Raw genomic sequence first — 16351 nt, 5'->3', positions numbered from 1 at the left:
GGAGCAAACCACATGGAAGTTGCTTGCATGGTTGATTGCTTTGTTAGACCGTGTTTCGGTTTGTTGATTTATGTATTTTCAAGGTCACATAAAAACGTTTGTTAGATCGTATTTGATTTTAAAGACAAACAAGGAAGGATCTCTATAAAAAAAGCATTTGGAAGATGAAACGTTCTTCTGATATCCTTTTTTGCATCCGTGATTGGCCGCGACTGACTCCATCTTCGTGCTTCTCCCCCGCTTCAGAGGCTACCTCCATCTTTCATCACTCGTAGATCACCCATCATCAGCTGCTTCACTTCCAGCAACGAAAATGGCCTCCTTCGAATCGTGGCAGTCGCCTCTCTCGGCGCGTTATGCGTCCAAGGAGATGTCCGGTCTCTTCTCCAACGCTACCCGTTTCTCCACTTGGCGTGAGCTCTGGCTCAACCTCGCCATTGCCGAGCGCGAACTGGGCCTCGACATCCCGCAGGATGCCATCGACCAGATGAAGGCCAACCTCACCCTCGACGAGCGCCAGATGGCTCTGGCCGCTGAAGAGGAGAAGCGCAGGAGGCACGATGTCATGGCTCACGTCCATGTGTTTGGTGTCGTCGCACCCAAGGCTGCCGGCTTCATCCACCTTGGTGCTACTTCGTGCTACGTCACGGACAACGCCGACCTCATCTTCCTGCGCAAGGGTCTCGACCTGCTGCTGCCCAAGCTGGCGCTGGTGATCGAGCGCCTTGCTGCCTTTGCTGAGAAGCACAAGGCTCTACCGACGCTCGGTTTCACGCACATGCAGCCTGCACAGCTCACCACGGTCGGCAAGCGTGCTACGCTCTGGATCCAGGAGCTGCTGTGGGATCTGCGCAACATCCAACGTGCCCGCGACGACTTGGGTTTCCGCGGTGTCAAGGGTACCACGGGTACGCAGGCTTCTTTCCTTGCCCTCTTTGACGGCGACCACGCCAAGGTCGAGGCGCTCGACGAGCGTGTCACGGAGCTCTTTGGCTTCCCGCATGCCATGCCTGTCACCGGCCAGACTTATTCGCGCAAGGTCGACATTGACGTGCTCAACAGCCTCTCGTCCTTCTCCGCCTCGGCGCTCAAGATGGCTACCGACATTCGACTGCTCTGCCACCTCAAAGAGGTCGAGGAGCCGTTCGAGAAGGACCAGATCGGCTCGTCGGCTATGGCGTACAAGCGCAACCCCATGCGATCCGAGCGTGTCTGCGGCCTCGCCCGATGGCTGGGCAATGCCGTCAACTCGGCCCGCGAGACCGCCGGTGCCCAGTGGATGGAGCGCACACTCGACGACTCGGCCAACCGCCGCCTCTCGATCCCCGAAGCCTTCCTCACCGCCGATGTAATCCTCACCATCCTCCAAAACGTATCCGAGGGCCTCGTCGTGTACCCTGCCATCATCGCCCGTCGCATCCAGAGCGAGCTTCCCTTCATGGCTACGGAGAACGTCATCATGGCCATGGTCCGCGCCGGCGGTGACCGTCAGGAGTGCCACGAACGCATCCGCGTCCTCTCGCACCAGGCGGCAGCCCAGGTCAAGGAGCACGGAAAGGAGAACGACCTCATCGCACGAATCAAAGACGACCCCTACTTCCAGCCCATCCTGTCGCAGATGGACCAGCTCCTCGACCCACAGTCGTTCACTGGCCGTGCGGAACAGCAGGTCGACAGCTTCCTCGCCAAGTGGGTCCGCCCGGCCATCGAGCCATACCAGGCCGCCATCCAGGGCGCTGGCAAGGCTGAGCTCTCTGTTTAAAACCTCATCTTTGCCTCCCCGTTCACGCTCCACTCGCCGTCCTGTATCATACCACACACACTCTCGCACTGCTCAAATTCCACGCTGGTTCGAATACCATTGTCTTCGTTGTGAAAAAGTGCTCAATTTCAAAGAAATTGTGCCGCACTGCATGCGTGATCTATCAAAAGAGGCCTAGCAAGTCGTCCGAAGTCGAAGCTGGCTTTGCCGTGGTAATGGATGCTGACGTCGGAGTAGGGCTGGCTGACGATGGCGAAGGCGAGAGTGGGGAGCCAAACGTGTTGGAAGGCGCAGCGGAAAGTGCCTTCAAGGCTTGCACGCCGCTCTGCGCTCCCGGCTGTTCGGCACCTGGGGCAGCGTCAAACAGGCCCAGCAGGTCGTTGAGTCCTCCTCCTGTCGATGCGCCGCTTGACACTGCTGCACCGTTGCCAGCTGAGCCCACGCTTGGCGAAGAGATGCTAGCGCCCATCATCAAGTCGTCCAACCCTGCGAGCGCTCCCAGTGCTCCTGCGCCGTTGCCGCTCCCTGCGCTCGCTCCAGCACTGGCCGGGATGTCAACGTCGTCATCACCAAAGTCGAGCAGGTTCTCCGACTTTTGCCCCTGCACCACAGTAGCGAGCGCCTTTTCGCGTGTAATGTCGTCCTCCGCATCGCCCACTTGACCGTTGCGCACGCCGTCGGCACCAAATCTCGCCTTGCCAATAAACGTCGCCGCCGGCTTGTGGTAGGCACTAGCCAGACTTGAGAGCTCCGAAACGAGCTCGTCGAGCACAGCTGGTGGCACCGTGGTGAGCGGGATCGAGATGGGTGGGCGAGAGGCGAGAATGACATTTCTGCCTGCCCCCGAATCCGACGACGAGAGCAGACGCCAGTAGATGAAGGCACGATCGCGCAAGTCGGGCGAATCGCACTCCTTGGTTGCCTTTTCCAACACCTGCTGCACAATCTGCTGCGCCAAGCTGCTGTCGGGCTTCTTGAGGAATGCCTTGACAATGGCGGTGAGCGTTTGGAATTGCACCTGGTACGGCTCGTCGGTGAACGAGTCGAGGAAGTGCGCGAGCAGGTCTTCAGCATTGGAGATTTTGTCTGCGTATTCTCCAAGGATCCAGATGAGCGAGCCTTTGGCCTCGGGCTCGTCGAGCTCTTCGAGATTTGAGCAGAGCGTAGGGATGATGCCTTCGTAGTTGTGCGGGTACTTTCGGAAAATATCCTTGATGACGACGACCGCTTCCTGGACCACATAGCTGACCTTGGTGGCGATGAGATCGAGCAATACATGTACACATCGCTCTGCAGCAGCGTCGATCTTGATGGCGCACTGACCAATGGCACGGATGGCTCTGCGCACAAAGTCGACATCGACTTCGGAGGCGTACTCTTTGAGTTCGGAGAGGAGCATATCGACGTTGCGCTCGTTGGCGAGCTTGATCATGATCTCGACCTTTTCGAGCTTAACATACGAGGGGTCATTGTACTTGCAGAAAAACACGCGAAGCTCGTTTTGCAGGATGTCGGGGCGCTTCTGGAGCACAAGGTTGATGTTGCGCAGTGCGACCCACTGGACTTCGGGAGCGGACGAGATGAGAGTGACAAGCGGTGGCGCCATTTTGCGCACGAGCTGCTTAATGAGCTCATCATTGTTGCGCACTTTGGCCATGTGGATGAGAACTACCTTGACGGCACCGAGCACGACGCTTCCATTTGCATGCTGAAATTGCGGCATGACTCGCTCGCAAATGTGTTCGGCTTGCTTCTCATCACGAGCACGGTAGCGCGCGAGCGAGTTGAGAATGGCAATGCGACCCCATTCGGTGCATTCGTTGAGTGCAATGAGAAGCTTGGTGAGAATTTCCGAGTCGAGGATGAACACGGCGGACTGGCCTGTGGGATCGTTTTCGAGCGCGGTTTGATGGATGTCGGTGAGGGCAGTGACTGCGTTTGCTACAACCATGGGGTTGCTGTCTCCGACCATGTCCTTGAGCATGCCGACAAAGCCCCGGTCGACGGCCAATTCGGGCTTGAGATCGTAGAGCTTGGCGACGCAGATGGCGGCGGTCTTGCGCACGTACGGGTTCTCGTCACGCAACGACTTTTCGAGCGGGTCGGAGAGATAGTCAATGATCTTCTCTGCACGCAGACAGCCCATAGTGCGGATGGCGAGAGCGCGGATGAGCGGATTCGGATCCTCGGAGTCCTTGACAAAGGTATTGACGGCGAGAATGACGAGCTCGGGCTGCGTCTTTGCGTAGTTCATGAGATATAGGTAGACGAGCTTCTTCTGTTCGAGATCTTCGGTCTGCATGTTTTTGAGCACGTCTGGGAAGAGACCGCTGACGTCCTTGCCCACGGTCATGTTGGCGATGACACGCTTGATGGCATCCTTTCTGCGATCGCGGTACTCCGAGTTGAGATCAGCACGCAATTCAAAGTTCTCGCCCTTTCGGGGAGCGTTGAAGAAACGAGGTCGACTCATGGTGGACCGTGGTTACCCCTCGATAAGGGCACGCCGATGTTTGGGCGGAACCCTTGGATACAAGATGAGGCTGTCGTCGGATGCTGCTGTCAGCGATGCCCCGATGGCTGAGTCGACGCTTAAGGGACAGAGTGCAGCCGGTGGGCAACTCGGCAGCTTCGTGTGGTCGTCGCAACGTGATCGGAGGATGGCCGAACAAAGGAGTGGAGCCGTTGTGACGTGAAGTGGTGAAGATTCAAGTGGTCTCGATGCAGAGATGCAGAGATGAGCGTGTGAGTTTGATGAGGTGCGAGCTGTGTTGGAATTCTTCGGATTGGCCGAGCTACAGCGCGAGTCGATGATGCAGCAGCTGCCCTGTGCTTTCGCTCTCAACAGCTACATCACAGTTCTGTGTGTGTCTCTCTCGCGCCTTCCCACTCGACTGACAACGCGAAGTCCTTTAAAGCCACAACCGCCTGGCTCAACCGCGCAGGCTCATACGATCTGACATAGACAATTTAAGAAAAATCGGAACCGATCTCAAGCTCCAAAACAAATAATGGAGGACCCTGTCCAAGGAGGAAGAAAAAAAATCGAACCAGTTGCAGAAGGAGGAAATTTTTGGAAGCAGACAACTTTTCCCTCTTACTGTCATACCATCATCTTTCGGTCAACACAGCCGGCCCCATCATGCCTCGAGCAGTGTCTGCAAAGCTATCAAGGCAGCACGAGCCTTCAGCCGGCCTCAGGCCAGGCTCAGCGCGCTCAGCTGCTTCCGGCTCCAGCGCCGTCCACGCCTCGAACCAGAACTCGAGCGCTACCACCAAGAACCCCATCTTCAACACAGATAAGTTCGGCCAGCACATCCTCAAGAACCCACTCGTTGCACAAGGTATCGTCGACAAGGCCAATCTCAAGCCCACTGATATGGTGCTCGAAGTGGGTCCAGGCACGGGTAATTTGACTGTCCGCATCCTCGAGAAGGCGAAAAAGACCACCGTCGTCGAGATGGACCCACGCATGGCTGCCGAGTTGAGCAAGCGTGTCCAGGGAAAGTAAGTAGTGCAGATCCAAGTCCTCAGAGCAGCAGCAGGACTATCAGCACCAACAGCATCGACATCAGCATTGTTCCTCGTCAACCCATCCGGCCTTCGCCACCTCTCTTCACCCGTCTTTCTACATGATGAACGAATTCATTTACCATCTTTCGTACGAGCCCGACTTTGCAATCGGACAATGCGGCAATTTTCCAAGATAGCTGATCCTTATCACGACGACCTTGCGGTGCTGCCTGGTGGAAGACAGGATGCAGAAACGTCGTTGCTGTTGCTATTGCTACCCTTGCTATGCTGCAAACACGCTGGTTGATCTAAGACACTGACTCGTTCATACTCTCCTCTGATTCCACCCTGTCACCGTGCGTTCGACGACGCTCAGACCCGAACAGCGTAAGCTCGACATCATGATCGGCGACTTCTGCAAGACCGAACTACCCTACTTTGATGTCTGCATCTCCAACACGCCTTACCAAATCTCTTCGCCGCTTGTTTTCAAGCTGCTCTCGCATCGGCCGCTCTTCCGATGTGCGATCCTCATGTTCCAGCGCGAGTTCGCCTTGCGACTCATCGCACGTCCAGGCGACAACCTCTGGTGTCGTCTTTCGGCCAACGTGCAACTGTACTCCAAGGTGGACCACATCATGAAGGTGTCGAGGAACTCGTTCCGACCGCCACCGCAAGTCGAATCGAGCGTAGTGCGCATCACCCCGCTCAATCCGCCTCCTGCGATCCCATTCGAGGAGTTTGACGGCTTGACGCGCATCGTCTTTTCCCGCCGCAACAAGACAGTGCGCGCGAGCTTCTTCGACGCCCGGGGAGTGATCGACATGCTCGAATCCAACTACAAGACCTACTGCGCCGTTAAAGAGATCATGCCCGAAGAAGGCAACTTTGCGGACATGGTCAAGCAGGTGCTTATCGACACCGAGTGCGCAGAAGACCGAGCGGCGAAGATGGACATTGACGACTTGCTCAAGTTACTCGCTGCGTTCCATGAAAAGGGGATCCACTTTTCTTGATAATCTCGTTCGCAGCTCCTTGAACACTTGTTCCATCTTTTGTATCTGTCTCGATCGCACTTTGTCAGTCTTTATACCCTCTCCTGGTCCCCACTTGGCGTTGCTACTCTGCCCAAGAATCCGCTCGCCGTCACTTGTACTTGTACCTCTTCGCTTTTTCGTTCTTTTGCAAGCATCCTTTACTTACGCACCTTGCACGAGTGTCATTCTAGGCTGAAGTCTGGATGTCGATGATTGAGCTACAAATACATTTTTAGAGTACGTCCAAAGCGCACAACCTTCTTTCTTTGCGATGCCGACTGATTCGATGCCAAATACGCTGATGTTGCACACGCCACCGATCGTGGCACTTTTGATGAAGAGGGACGAGCCACGTTTGGCAAGAATCAGGGAGAACGTTGTCCTTCTTGCTTGCTCGCCTTTGAAAGAAGATCAGAGGAAGTATTGACTATTTAACGTAACCGTCCTCGTCTGATCAGGTACGGCATCAAAGATCTTGAAGTTGGACTGTGTTGCCTCCCACGGCTTCCCGGCTTGCTTGGCCGCTTCGCCTGTTGCTGCGCCGTCCCGATCAGCCTCTGTCCTTGTTGCGTCCGGATCCTGATCGTCGTCTGCCGGCGCGCTCTGCGCCGAATCGGTGAGTGCGGATGCCGAGTTCTTGCTTTCGTATGCAATGAGATCGTCGACCGCAAAGATGGAAGCAACGTTGCCGCAGCGATAGCAGTAATTTGGTGCGGACCACACCGTGACAATGTTATTGTCGTGCATGAGCTTGTATCCCTCCTGCACGAGCTGATGAGCACGAGCTATGAGAGACAATCCATTGACGTGGTTGAACTCCTTGGTGACGGCACCTCCGAACAGCCACCCTGCACCACGCGGCGAGACCCGCCAGGTGTCAATGTCGTCTGGATCACTCCACATCAAATCGCAGAACGCACCTTCGTGCGGCACTTCCTGGGCTCGAGCGATGATGCGAATCTGGTCTAACGTCCTGACGTCTGGACTCAAGCCTCCGTGAACACAAAGAACGCGCCCGTCGATGATGGCAGCGAGGTTGAGGTAGTCGAACACCTGGCAGCAGCTCTTCCAAACATTGGCGTTGCCGTACTTGCGCTGACACTCGTCGTAGAAGCCGTAGACCTGTGTGATCTGCCGACTCTCGTGGTTGCCTCTAAGCAATGTGATGCGCGAGGGATGTCTTGCCTTCAAAGCCATCAGTAGTGTAAATGTCTCCAAGCTGAAATAACCTCGATCCACAAAGTCGCCCTGTTGCGTCCCAGACAACCAAATGGCAAGTGCAGAAAGCTAGTCAGTAAAGGTCATAGAGATAGAAAAGAGCTGGAACGAAACTCGTAAACACCTACCATGAAGACATAGGACGTATCCGGTGGCTCTCCTCCGACTCTGAAGAGCTCCAGCAAGTCCCAGAACTGGCCGTGGATGTCGCCGCAGACTGTGACAGGACTCGAAACTGGTTGGATGTTGCTCTCTTCCATGAGGATGCCTCTGACCATTTCACAGAGCGCCTTGATGTCGGGTTCTGGGAGGTACTTGCATTGTCGAAGCTGCTCTATCCACGTATCTGGATTGCCGACAGTCATGGTGGTAAGGAAAGCTCTTGCTGAGCGATGTCAGACTCAGCTCTGTGTTCGGGGCGCGATGTGGAACAGGGATGTGAGTTAGTGTGCAGAGGAAGTAGTGAAAGAAATGCAGATACGGAGAATGCTGAGAACAGAGATGATTTGATTGTTTGGCCGGTGAAGCTTGTCGGACTCTGCGTAACGTCGGTGATGAAGTGCTGGTTGAGAACGATCCTTGTTGCGCGTGACGAGTATCCCTGTGAGGTGAGCGTTCAGAGTCGGGTCGCCGTCCGTCAAGTCGTCGGTGGGAGTGTACAAAGGAGATAGAAGGTGATTGTCACTGAGTTGCGACTGACAGCAAGCGGCACCGAAATGAACGCTGAGACCCTTTTTTCGGCGGCGAGGAGCAGCGGCGTCAGCTAAAATCAATCTCTCCCTCTGCATGTGTGACGGTCTCGAGAGGTCGTTGCTGCGACTGACGGACTTACTGACACTTTTGCGAGGTTCTGCGGCTTCTGACGACAGCGCGTCAACGAGCCTGACTATCGGCAGACCCGATCTGCTGAGATTCGCGGAACACGGCAATGTAACTTTTTTTGTGAGCGCAGCAAACAGAAAAAGGCGTCGAGAAAATTGAAGCAAATTTGGCCAGTTCCCGACAGTTCTTCCTTACTGCGATACTCACCATCCTCGACCACCTTCCATCGATACCCCCTCTCTCTTTCCCAGACACCCCACCGGCCACTCCGCATCGTTTTTCCGGAAGGCCTACCGACAGTACAGCTCTTGGTCGAAGCTCCCCTTCGTCGACTCTCGGCACCGACAAGCCTGTGCAGGAGCGTCATCAACTCAACTCTGCAACAATCAATACAGCTAGGCATCTCCTGGTCTTCCCCGCTCGCACCTTCCAGAGCTGACGAGTGTAAAGGTCGATACATCATTCTAGTGCTACTTTTCTCCGTCTGCATATCGAGGTAGCACCACCTTCACTTTGGGACTTGGCAGGGGGCCGTGACCGGCAAGAGGCGTTACCATGGCGCTTCCTTCCAGCTTCGCCGAGATGGCGCAAGCCACCGGACACGCGCCACACATGGCCTCAGATGATCCCATCGCAGCCCTCAAGGCGGCTAACTACAAGGGCAAGGGCCTCATGGATCCTATCAAATCCGTCGAGGACAAATGGGAGCTCGTCCCCGCTTTCCTCCAGGTCAAAGGTTTGGTCAAGCAGCACATCGACTCGTACAACTACTTTGTCGACCACGACCTCAAAAACATCATCAAGGCCAACGAAAAAATCACTTCAGATATCGACCCCAAATTCTATCTCAAATATACCGACATCACCGTAGGTGAGCCGCGCAGATACGATGGCGATGCCTTGCAACGACCGATCACTCCGCACGAGTGTCGACTTCGAGACATTACCTATTCAGCGCACATCTTTGTCAACATCGAATACACCAGAGGCGGCAAGATCATCCGTCGCAAAAATGTCGCCATCGGGCGCATTCCTGTGATGCTGCGCAGTAACAAGTGTGTCCTTGCAAACAAGTCCGAAAAGGAGCTCGCAAAGATGAGCGAGTGTCCGTTGGATCCGGGCGGATACTTTGTTGTCAAGGGCACCGAAAAGGTCATTCTCGTCCAAGAACAGCTCAGCAAAAACAGGATCATTGTCGAGGCAGACACCAAGAAGGGCACCGTCTCCGCCTCGGTCACGTCGTCCACCCACGAGCGCAAGTCGAAATCGTACGTCCTCACAAAACATGGCAAAATTTACCTCAAGCACAACTCGCTCCACGAAGACATCCCCATCGCTGTCGCCTTCAAAGCCATGGGCATTCAAGCCGACCGTGAGATTCTGCAGCTCGTCGCCGGCCACGATGACATCCACAAAGAACTCTTTGCCATCAACCTCGAGGAAGCCGCTCGTCTCGGTATCTACACTCGCAAGCAGGCGCTCGACTACATTGGGGCACGAGCCAAAGCATCACGCAAGCCGCTCTCGATGCGACGTCCTCTCGCCGAGGAAGCCCTCGATGTGCTTGCCACCGTCATCATGGCGCACGTACCCGTCGATAGGCTCAACTTCCGCCCTAAGGCCATCTATATTGCCTCGATGGTGCGCAGAGTGCTCATGGCTATGCAGGATGAGAAGAAGGTCGACGACCGCGACTATGTCGGAAACAAGAGGCTCGAGCTGGCAGGTCAGCTGCTGGCGCTCCTGTTCGAGGATCTCTTCAAGAAATTCAACTCGGATCTTAAGATCAACATCGATAAGGTGCTCAAGAAGCCCAATCGAACCGTCGAATTTGATGCCTTCAACCAATTTCACTTCAACGGCGACTACATCACTGCCGGCTTTGTACGTGCCATCTCGACGGGCAACTGGAGCTTGAAGCGTTTCAAGATGGAACGTGCCGGTATCACCCACGTCTTGAGCCGTCTCTCGTTCATTGCGGCGCTAGGTATGATGACGAGGATCAGCTCGCAGTTCGAGAAAACGAGAAAGGTGTCGGGGCCTCGTGCACTGCAACCGTCGCAATGGGGCATGCTGTGTCCCTCGGACACGCCAGAGGGTGAAGCCTGTGGGCTCGTCAAGAACCTTGCGCTCACCACGCATATCACCACCGACGTCGAAGAAGAGCCCATTGCCAGAATCGCCTTCACCCTCGGCGTCGAAGACATCCACCTGCTCACTGGTGCCGAGCTCTACCGTCCCGACTCGTATGTTGTCTATCTCAACGGTAACGTGCTGGGTGTCACCCGCTTCCCACAGCGCTTCGTGCTGCAGTTCCGTCGTCTCCGTCGTGCCGGTCGCATCTCCGAGTTCGTCTCGGTCTACACCAACAATCACCACCAGACCGTCTACATCGCCTCGGACGGCGGCCGAATCTGCCGTCCGCTCATCATCGTCGACGCCGTCACGGGCCAACCGTGCGTCACCGAGTCGCACATGCAGCAGCTCAAGTCGGGCGCTCGACGCTTCGACGACTTCCTCTCGAACGGTCTCATCGAGTACGTCGACGTCAATGAGGAGAACGACGCCAACATCGCCATGTACGAACGCGAGATCAAGCCGCAGTACACCACGCATCTCGAGATCGAGCCTTTCACCATCCTCGGCGCCGTCGCGGGTCTCATCCCTTACCCACACCACAACCAGAGCCCCCGCAACACGTACCACTGCGCGATGGCCAAGCAAGCCCAGGGCTTCATCGGACACAACCAACTCATCCGGATTGACACGCTCCTGTACCTCATGCTGTACCCGCAGCAGCCGTTGGTCAAGACGCGTACAGTGGAATTGGTAGGGTATGACAAGCTGCCCGGTGGAGTCAACGCGATGCTGGCGGTGATGTCGTTCTCGGGCTACGACATTGAGGATGCGCTGGTGCTGAACAAGGCGTCGTTGGATCGAGGGTTTGGACGCAGTCAGACGATGAAGAAGTCGTCGACGGTGATTCGCAAGTATCCGAACGGCACGCACGACCGGTTGGCGGATGCACCCGTCGACGACAGTACGGGCAAGCGGCAGAAGCGGTACGACATTCTAGAGGCGGACGGTATCGCTGGTGTTGGTGAGCGGGTGGAACAAGGCGATGTCTACGTCAACAAGCAGACGCCCGTCAACGCGAACGACAATTCGTCGGCAGCGATCATGATTGGCGCATCCAACGCCGCCGCATCGGTTGCATACAAATCAGCGCCGCTCTCCTACAAACCACCCGTCTCGGGCTACGTCGATCAAGTGCTCATTACGGACACTGACTCGGACCAGACGCTCATCAAAGCGCTCATTCGGCAGACACGACGACCGGAGTTGGGCGACAAGTTTTCCTCGCGTCACGGCCAAAAGGGCGTTTGCGGTCTAATTGTGCAGCAGGAGGACATGCCGTTCACCGACCAGGGGATCAACCCAGACATCATTATGAACCCACACGGTTTCCCTTCGCGCATGACGGTGGGCAAGATGATCGAGTTGCTGTCGGGCAAAGCGGGCGTGGTGACGGGTACGCTGCAATACGGCACCGCGTTTGGGGGCAGTAAAGTGGACGACATGTCGGCGCTGCTCGTTGAGAACGGGTACAACTACGCCGGTAAGGAGACGCTCACTTCGGGCATCACAGGTCAGCCGTTGGAGTGCTACGTCTACTTTGGCCCGATCTACTACCAGCGCCTGAAGCATATGGTGCAGGACAAGATGCATGCGCGTGCGCGCGGACCGAGAGCCGTCCTGACACGCCAGCCTACGGAAGGAAGGTCGAGGGACGGCGGTCTGCGACTCGGCGAAATGGAGCGTGACTGTCTGATCGGCTACGGTGCTACGCAGCTGTTGTTGGAGAGACTTATGATCAGTTCGGACGCCTTCACGGTGCATGCATGCCAGCGGTGCGGCTTGATGGGCTACAACGGCTTCTGCCCCTACTGCAGTAGCAGTAAGCACGTTGTGCAGCTCACCATTCCATACGGCACCAAGCTCATGCTGCAGGAGCTGATGGCCATGCAGGTCGTCCCACGGTTAGTGCTAGAGGACGCCGTGTAGTCGCAGAAACTTCATTCTTTACAAATCGCAGCGATACGAATGTCACAAACGCAAAACAGAGTCTCGCAGAACACAGGCAAGAGAGCACATGAGAGCACAAGCACGGACACAAGAGCACCAGAGAGCACACTCCAGCACGACACCCGAGTGATGTCTGTTGAGATTCCATTTTTCATACAAACGCCACGTTCCCCGCCATCCACAAGAACACCTAGATATCAGCACAAGCCCATCTCGCGCAGGAAGCGATCAAAGCTCAACTCGGCCATCTTGGGCAGCTCCTTGACGGCCTCGACCAACTGCGGCAAGTACGGGTGGTCACCGCCCCTGAATCTCTTAAAGATGTCCAGATACTTATGCAATATGGCTTCGATGGCATACGAGGGCGAGAAGGCCTTGTCCAGCGGCACAACCCCTCTGCCCAGGGTCGACGAATTGGCCGAAGGATGGTCCACATTTGCGTTCGCCGAGTCGATATTGGAGGGCGGCGACTGATGATGTTGACTGCCGCTGGCGGCGGATGCTTCCGGTGGGGAGGGGCCAAAGTACGGCCCGAACAGCGTGGGGTCGGTCTTGATCGGGTCGCCTTCAAAAGGGACAGACATGGCGATGGCCGGATAGTCTCGACAGACAATGACGAGCGTCTGTGCGATGTCGTTGAGCTTTCGCGTGAGACCGATGCCGTGTGCCTCCATGGACCGCAGCGAAAGGGAGTTACAGACGCGCAGTGTTTCGCGCGCAATGTCGATGGCATAGTCGATCCTTAACGGTTCCTCCTCGGCATCGGCAGTAAGCAGCGCATGCGAGCGGCATGTCATCCACAGCCTGTTCAACAGCCACTGGCGCGTTACCTCGACATCAGCTTTCTGCACCTTGCTCTTGTCCCAGTCCGACTTGTTGGCATGCCCTCCGCTTCCACCGTTCCCTGCCCAATCTTCCATCTTGGTCTTTTGGCTGCCGCCATAGGGATGATGCCTTCGATCGTTGAAGGAGCTATCTCGACGCGAAGGCCCGCCGCCGGGGTGATCGCGGTTGAACGAGTCCTTCTCCTTTTGCTCGTCTTCGTCGCTTTCCATGATGGCGCGGTGCAGCTGAACGGCTCGTTTGGCGTCAAGATAGTCGCACCCAGGACCGGGGCATTTCCTGTTCCAGCAATCGACGAACTTTTCATCCACCACATCAAACAGTCGACTCTGCAGGTTGGGGAAATCCTGAAGCTGCGAGACGTCAAACTTGCGCCTGATAGAATCGGTCGCTTTGCGTGGGTTGCCTCGGAAGGTGATCGAAGAGCCAGACTGGATGGCGTAGGCACGCTCTGTGATGGCAAGCAAGAGATAAGCGCGAAGTCTACGCTCCTGCTCATCTTTGTCGAGGTGCTCGTATGATGACGTCTCGTGAATACGCAGGAGGTAGCCTAGGGTGACTGCCTCGCGCAGACGGAACCACGCCGCATTTTCTTCACCGAGACCGAACAAGGTGCCAAAGATAAAGAAAGACGCCATGATAGCCTCAAGCGAAGGATGACTGCCGAGAAACGCACTGTTGCGCATCTTGACCGACTCCTCGAGCAGCCGGCGCACTTTGCGCTTGCGAGAGGAGCCGTCGACGGGATCGCTCGAGTCGACCGGCTGGCAAAGCGCAAAAGCGGAGAGAGCGATGAGCATGGCGCCAAGCTGCGGGTCTGCGCGGTGCTCTCCGCGGTCGATCTTGCCAAAGATCCAGGCCCTGGTGAAGACAGGCATGATGGACTGAAGACGCTCGAAGAAGATGGCGATGCTGGGAATGAGCACCGAATCCGAGAGCGGATGTGGCTCGTTGCCGGCAAGTTCGGTCTCGGAATGAGTGACGGAGCCGGGGGTGGAGCTAGGGCCGCCAAGCATCTGACTGTTCTGACCGAGTATGTCGAGGAAGGTTCTCGCATGACCTCCGCCGTTGCTATAAGGATCTTGCGAGCCCGCAAATTCGTTGACGCTGCCGCCCATGCCGTTGGCGTGGATACCGTGGCCGCCGTGCGGCATACCTGCTGCATTCATGTCCAACAAGACATTGCGTCGACGATCAACACCCTCTTGCGGATTGAGGTACGAGTCAGCCAGTGAGGTGCCAAAGTCCGGCAGACGGAGTCCTGCTGCGACGTCGGGTGCGATCTCTGAGAACGACCCACCCAGCCCTTCGGAGAAGGTCTCGCCAGGTAAAAAGCCGAGGTGGGAAGCAGATGAGACTGCAGCATTGGGACCATGGACACTGCCCATGCCGGCGTTCGAAGGGCGTCGCGGAGGGAGAGGCTGAGCTGCAGAGGCATGATGCGGTGGTGGCGGCACGTGCTGGTACTGCTGGTGGTGTGAATATGCATGCGATGGCGATTGCTGCGGGTAAGAAGGATGAGCATGGTGGTGGTAGCCAGAGGAGGAGGTAGAGGAGGGCGCCAGATGCGCGGGAGGGTAGTCGTGCGGATTGTATGCACCGTGGGATGGGTAGCGATGACCAGGCGAGCGAGACGTGGGGCTAGACCAGTGTGAAGACGGGGAAGCATGCGGTAATGGCCCGCCCGAATTGGACTGCGCATTAGAGTCGTACCTGTTGTGACCTCCGCCGCCAAATGAGTTCCTGGACGAGGCCGAGGGTGGATCGCGCGAGTACAGGCTTGAGGGCATCATGGAGGAAGGTGAGGCAGCGCTGGCGGGCAAGCCAGGAGGGCTCATGGCCGAGGGTGCGGAAGGCGGTTGTGGATAGTGACGTGGCGAATTGGCTGGTGGCTGCGCGTGTCCAGGAGGAGGAAGGACGATGCGCGACCCGGAGGGGCTGGGTGCCGTCATGGGAGCATGTTCCGACAGCGGTCTTTGCTGGCTGGATGGCGAAGGAGGTAACTCAGAGGCAGCGGGGTTGTGACCTTTTCGAAGGAGGTCGATGCGTCTCCCTGAAGCCTGCTTGCCCTTGGACGCTTTGATCCAGGTACAGTTGATGTTGAGTCGTATGCAATTGTCGCAAGGGTTGTTGTGATTGCAACGGACACGACGGTGGTGACAGGCGTCACATGCACGCAGCACTTTTTTTGGTTTGCCCTTGGTGTCGGCATCGTCTGTGGCGCTGGATGCGGAAGCGCCGGCATCGGGGCGAGGATGATGGTTCTTTGAGTCGTCTTTTGGCATTGTCGAGATCAGCCCACCAGTAGTTCCAGTGTGTCGGAAGCTTGAAATGGCGCAACAACAGAAATGTGTTTGCTCGGTTTTGGAAAGGGTGGGATCGAGGGAGCACAAGCGTAAGTGGCGTTGTAAGCTTTGTCTCTCAGCTGAGGGAGTACCGTGAAAGGACGGATTGTGATCAAGGTGGCAAATGAAGCCGTCGCGGCAGAACTACAATGACTCAGTGACCGAATCGGAGCGGCCCGACAGTGACAGGGCAATCGGCAGTCGAACGGATCTGCAGTCGGATGGAAGCCGAATTAATGGCCGGGCAACGTCGGATAAGGTCGATGTTGTTGGCGACCGTGAGAATTTTGGTCTTCTTGGCAACAAAGAGAGAGGGCCAATGGTAAAACCCACTCTAAAGCTTCGTGCCTAAAGCGCAGCAGTCGGCTCGGATAGCGGTTGCAGTTGGTAACGTGCGGCGGCCTAGAGAGCAGTGGAGATGCTGCTTGGGCGACTTTGCATAGCTGCTACAGCGATGACAGCGACGAGGATGTGGAAAGAAGAAATGGCGGAAGCGAAGACAGACGGCAATGTCGGGTGCAGCAAAGCAATATGAGATGCAGTGCGGGGGCGAGGGAGGAGCGAGACAGGACCGAGCACCCTGGATTCTTTTTCCCCCTTCAACGCGAGGAGTTCTCGGTTGAGCCGATTCCCGCTGCCTAGCCGTGACCGAAACCGATTTGGTGTCGCTTGCACTGAGCTGAAACCAACTGAGATCTTGTCTGCGCACTAACGCCCCAAAAAAA

At 56.4% G+C, this 16351-nt stretch overlaps 6 protein-coding genes across 6 annotated transcripts; 3 read left to right on the top strand and 3 right to left on the bottom strand.

Annotated features, from left to right (window-relative positions):
• Positions 1-313: 313 nt before the first annotated feature.
• On the top strand, positions 314-1762 carry EX895_004811 (uncharacterized protein; the record flags this gene model as incomplete). The annotated part of the gene is made up of 1 exon (XM_029885405.1): positions 314-1762. The coding sequence occupies one exon, from the start codon at positions 314-316 to the stop codon at positions 1760-1762; it is 1449 nt and encodes a 482-aa protein (XP_029737971.1).
• Positions 1763-1925: 163 nt separating this feature from the next.
• On the bottom strand, positions 1926-4235 carry EX895_004810 (uncharacterized protein; the record flags this gene model as incomplete). The annotated part of the gene is made up of 1 exon (XM_029885404.1): positions 1926-4235. One exon carries the CDS (start codon positions 4233-4235, stop codon positions 1926-1928), a length of 2310 nt encoding a protein of 769 aa, XP_029737970.1.
• A 669-nt stretch (positions 4236-4904) lies between these two features.
• EX895_004809 (uncharacterized protein) lies at positions 4905-6291 on the top strand (the record flags this gene model as incomplete). Its single annotated transcript, XM_029885403.1, has 2 exons — positions 4905-5269; positions 5652-6291. 2 exons carry the CDS (start codon positions 4905-4907, stop codon positions 6289-6291), a joined length of 1005 nt encoding a protein of 334 aa, XP_029737969.1.
• A 432-nt stretch (positions 6292-6723) lies between these two features.
• EX895_004808 (uncharacterized protein) lies at positions 6724-7895 on the bottom strand (the record flags this gene model as incomplete). The annotated part of the gene is made up of 2 exons (XM_029885402.1): positions 6724-7560; positions 7659-7895. 2 exons carry the CDS (start codon positions 7893-7895, stop codon positions 6724-6726), a joined length of 1074 nt encoding a protein of 357 aa, XP_029737968.1.
• A 1012-nt stretch (positions 7896-8907) lies between these two features.
• On the top strand, positions 8908-12417 carry EX895_004807 (uncharacterized protein; the record flags this gene model as incomplete). The annotated part of the gene is made up of 1 exon (XM_029885401.1): positions 8908-12417. The coding sequence occupies one exon, from the start codon at positions 8908-8910 to the stop codon at positions 12415-12417; it is 3510 nt and encodes a 1169-aa protein (XP_029737967.1).
• A 218-nt stretch (positions 12418-12635) lies between these two features.
• Positions 12636-15566, bottom strand: EX895_004806 (uncharacterized protein; the record flags this gene model as incomplete). Its single annotated transcript, XM_029885400.1, has 1 exon — positions 12636-15566. The coding sequence occupies one exon, from the start codon at positions 15564-15566 to the stop codon at positions 12636-12638; it is 2931 nt and encodes a 976-aa protein (XP_029737966.1).
• Between the last annotated feature and the right edge of the window lie 785 nt (positions 15567-16351).

This window comes from Sporisorium graminicola, chromosome SGRAM_5 (assembly GCF_005498985.1).
Source record: "Sporisorium graminicola strain CBS 10092 chromosome SGRAM_5, whole genome shotgun sequence".
NCBI classification, from domain to species: Eukaryota; Fungi; Basidiomycota; class Ustilaginomycetes; order Ustilaginales; family Ustilaginaceae; genus Sporisorium; species Sporisorium graminicola.
Note: the sequence above shows the minus strand (reverse complement) of the source record. Positions and strands in the feature narration are given on the sequence as shown.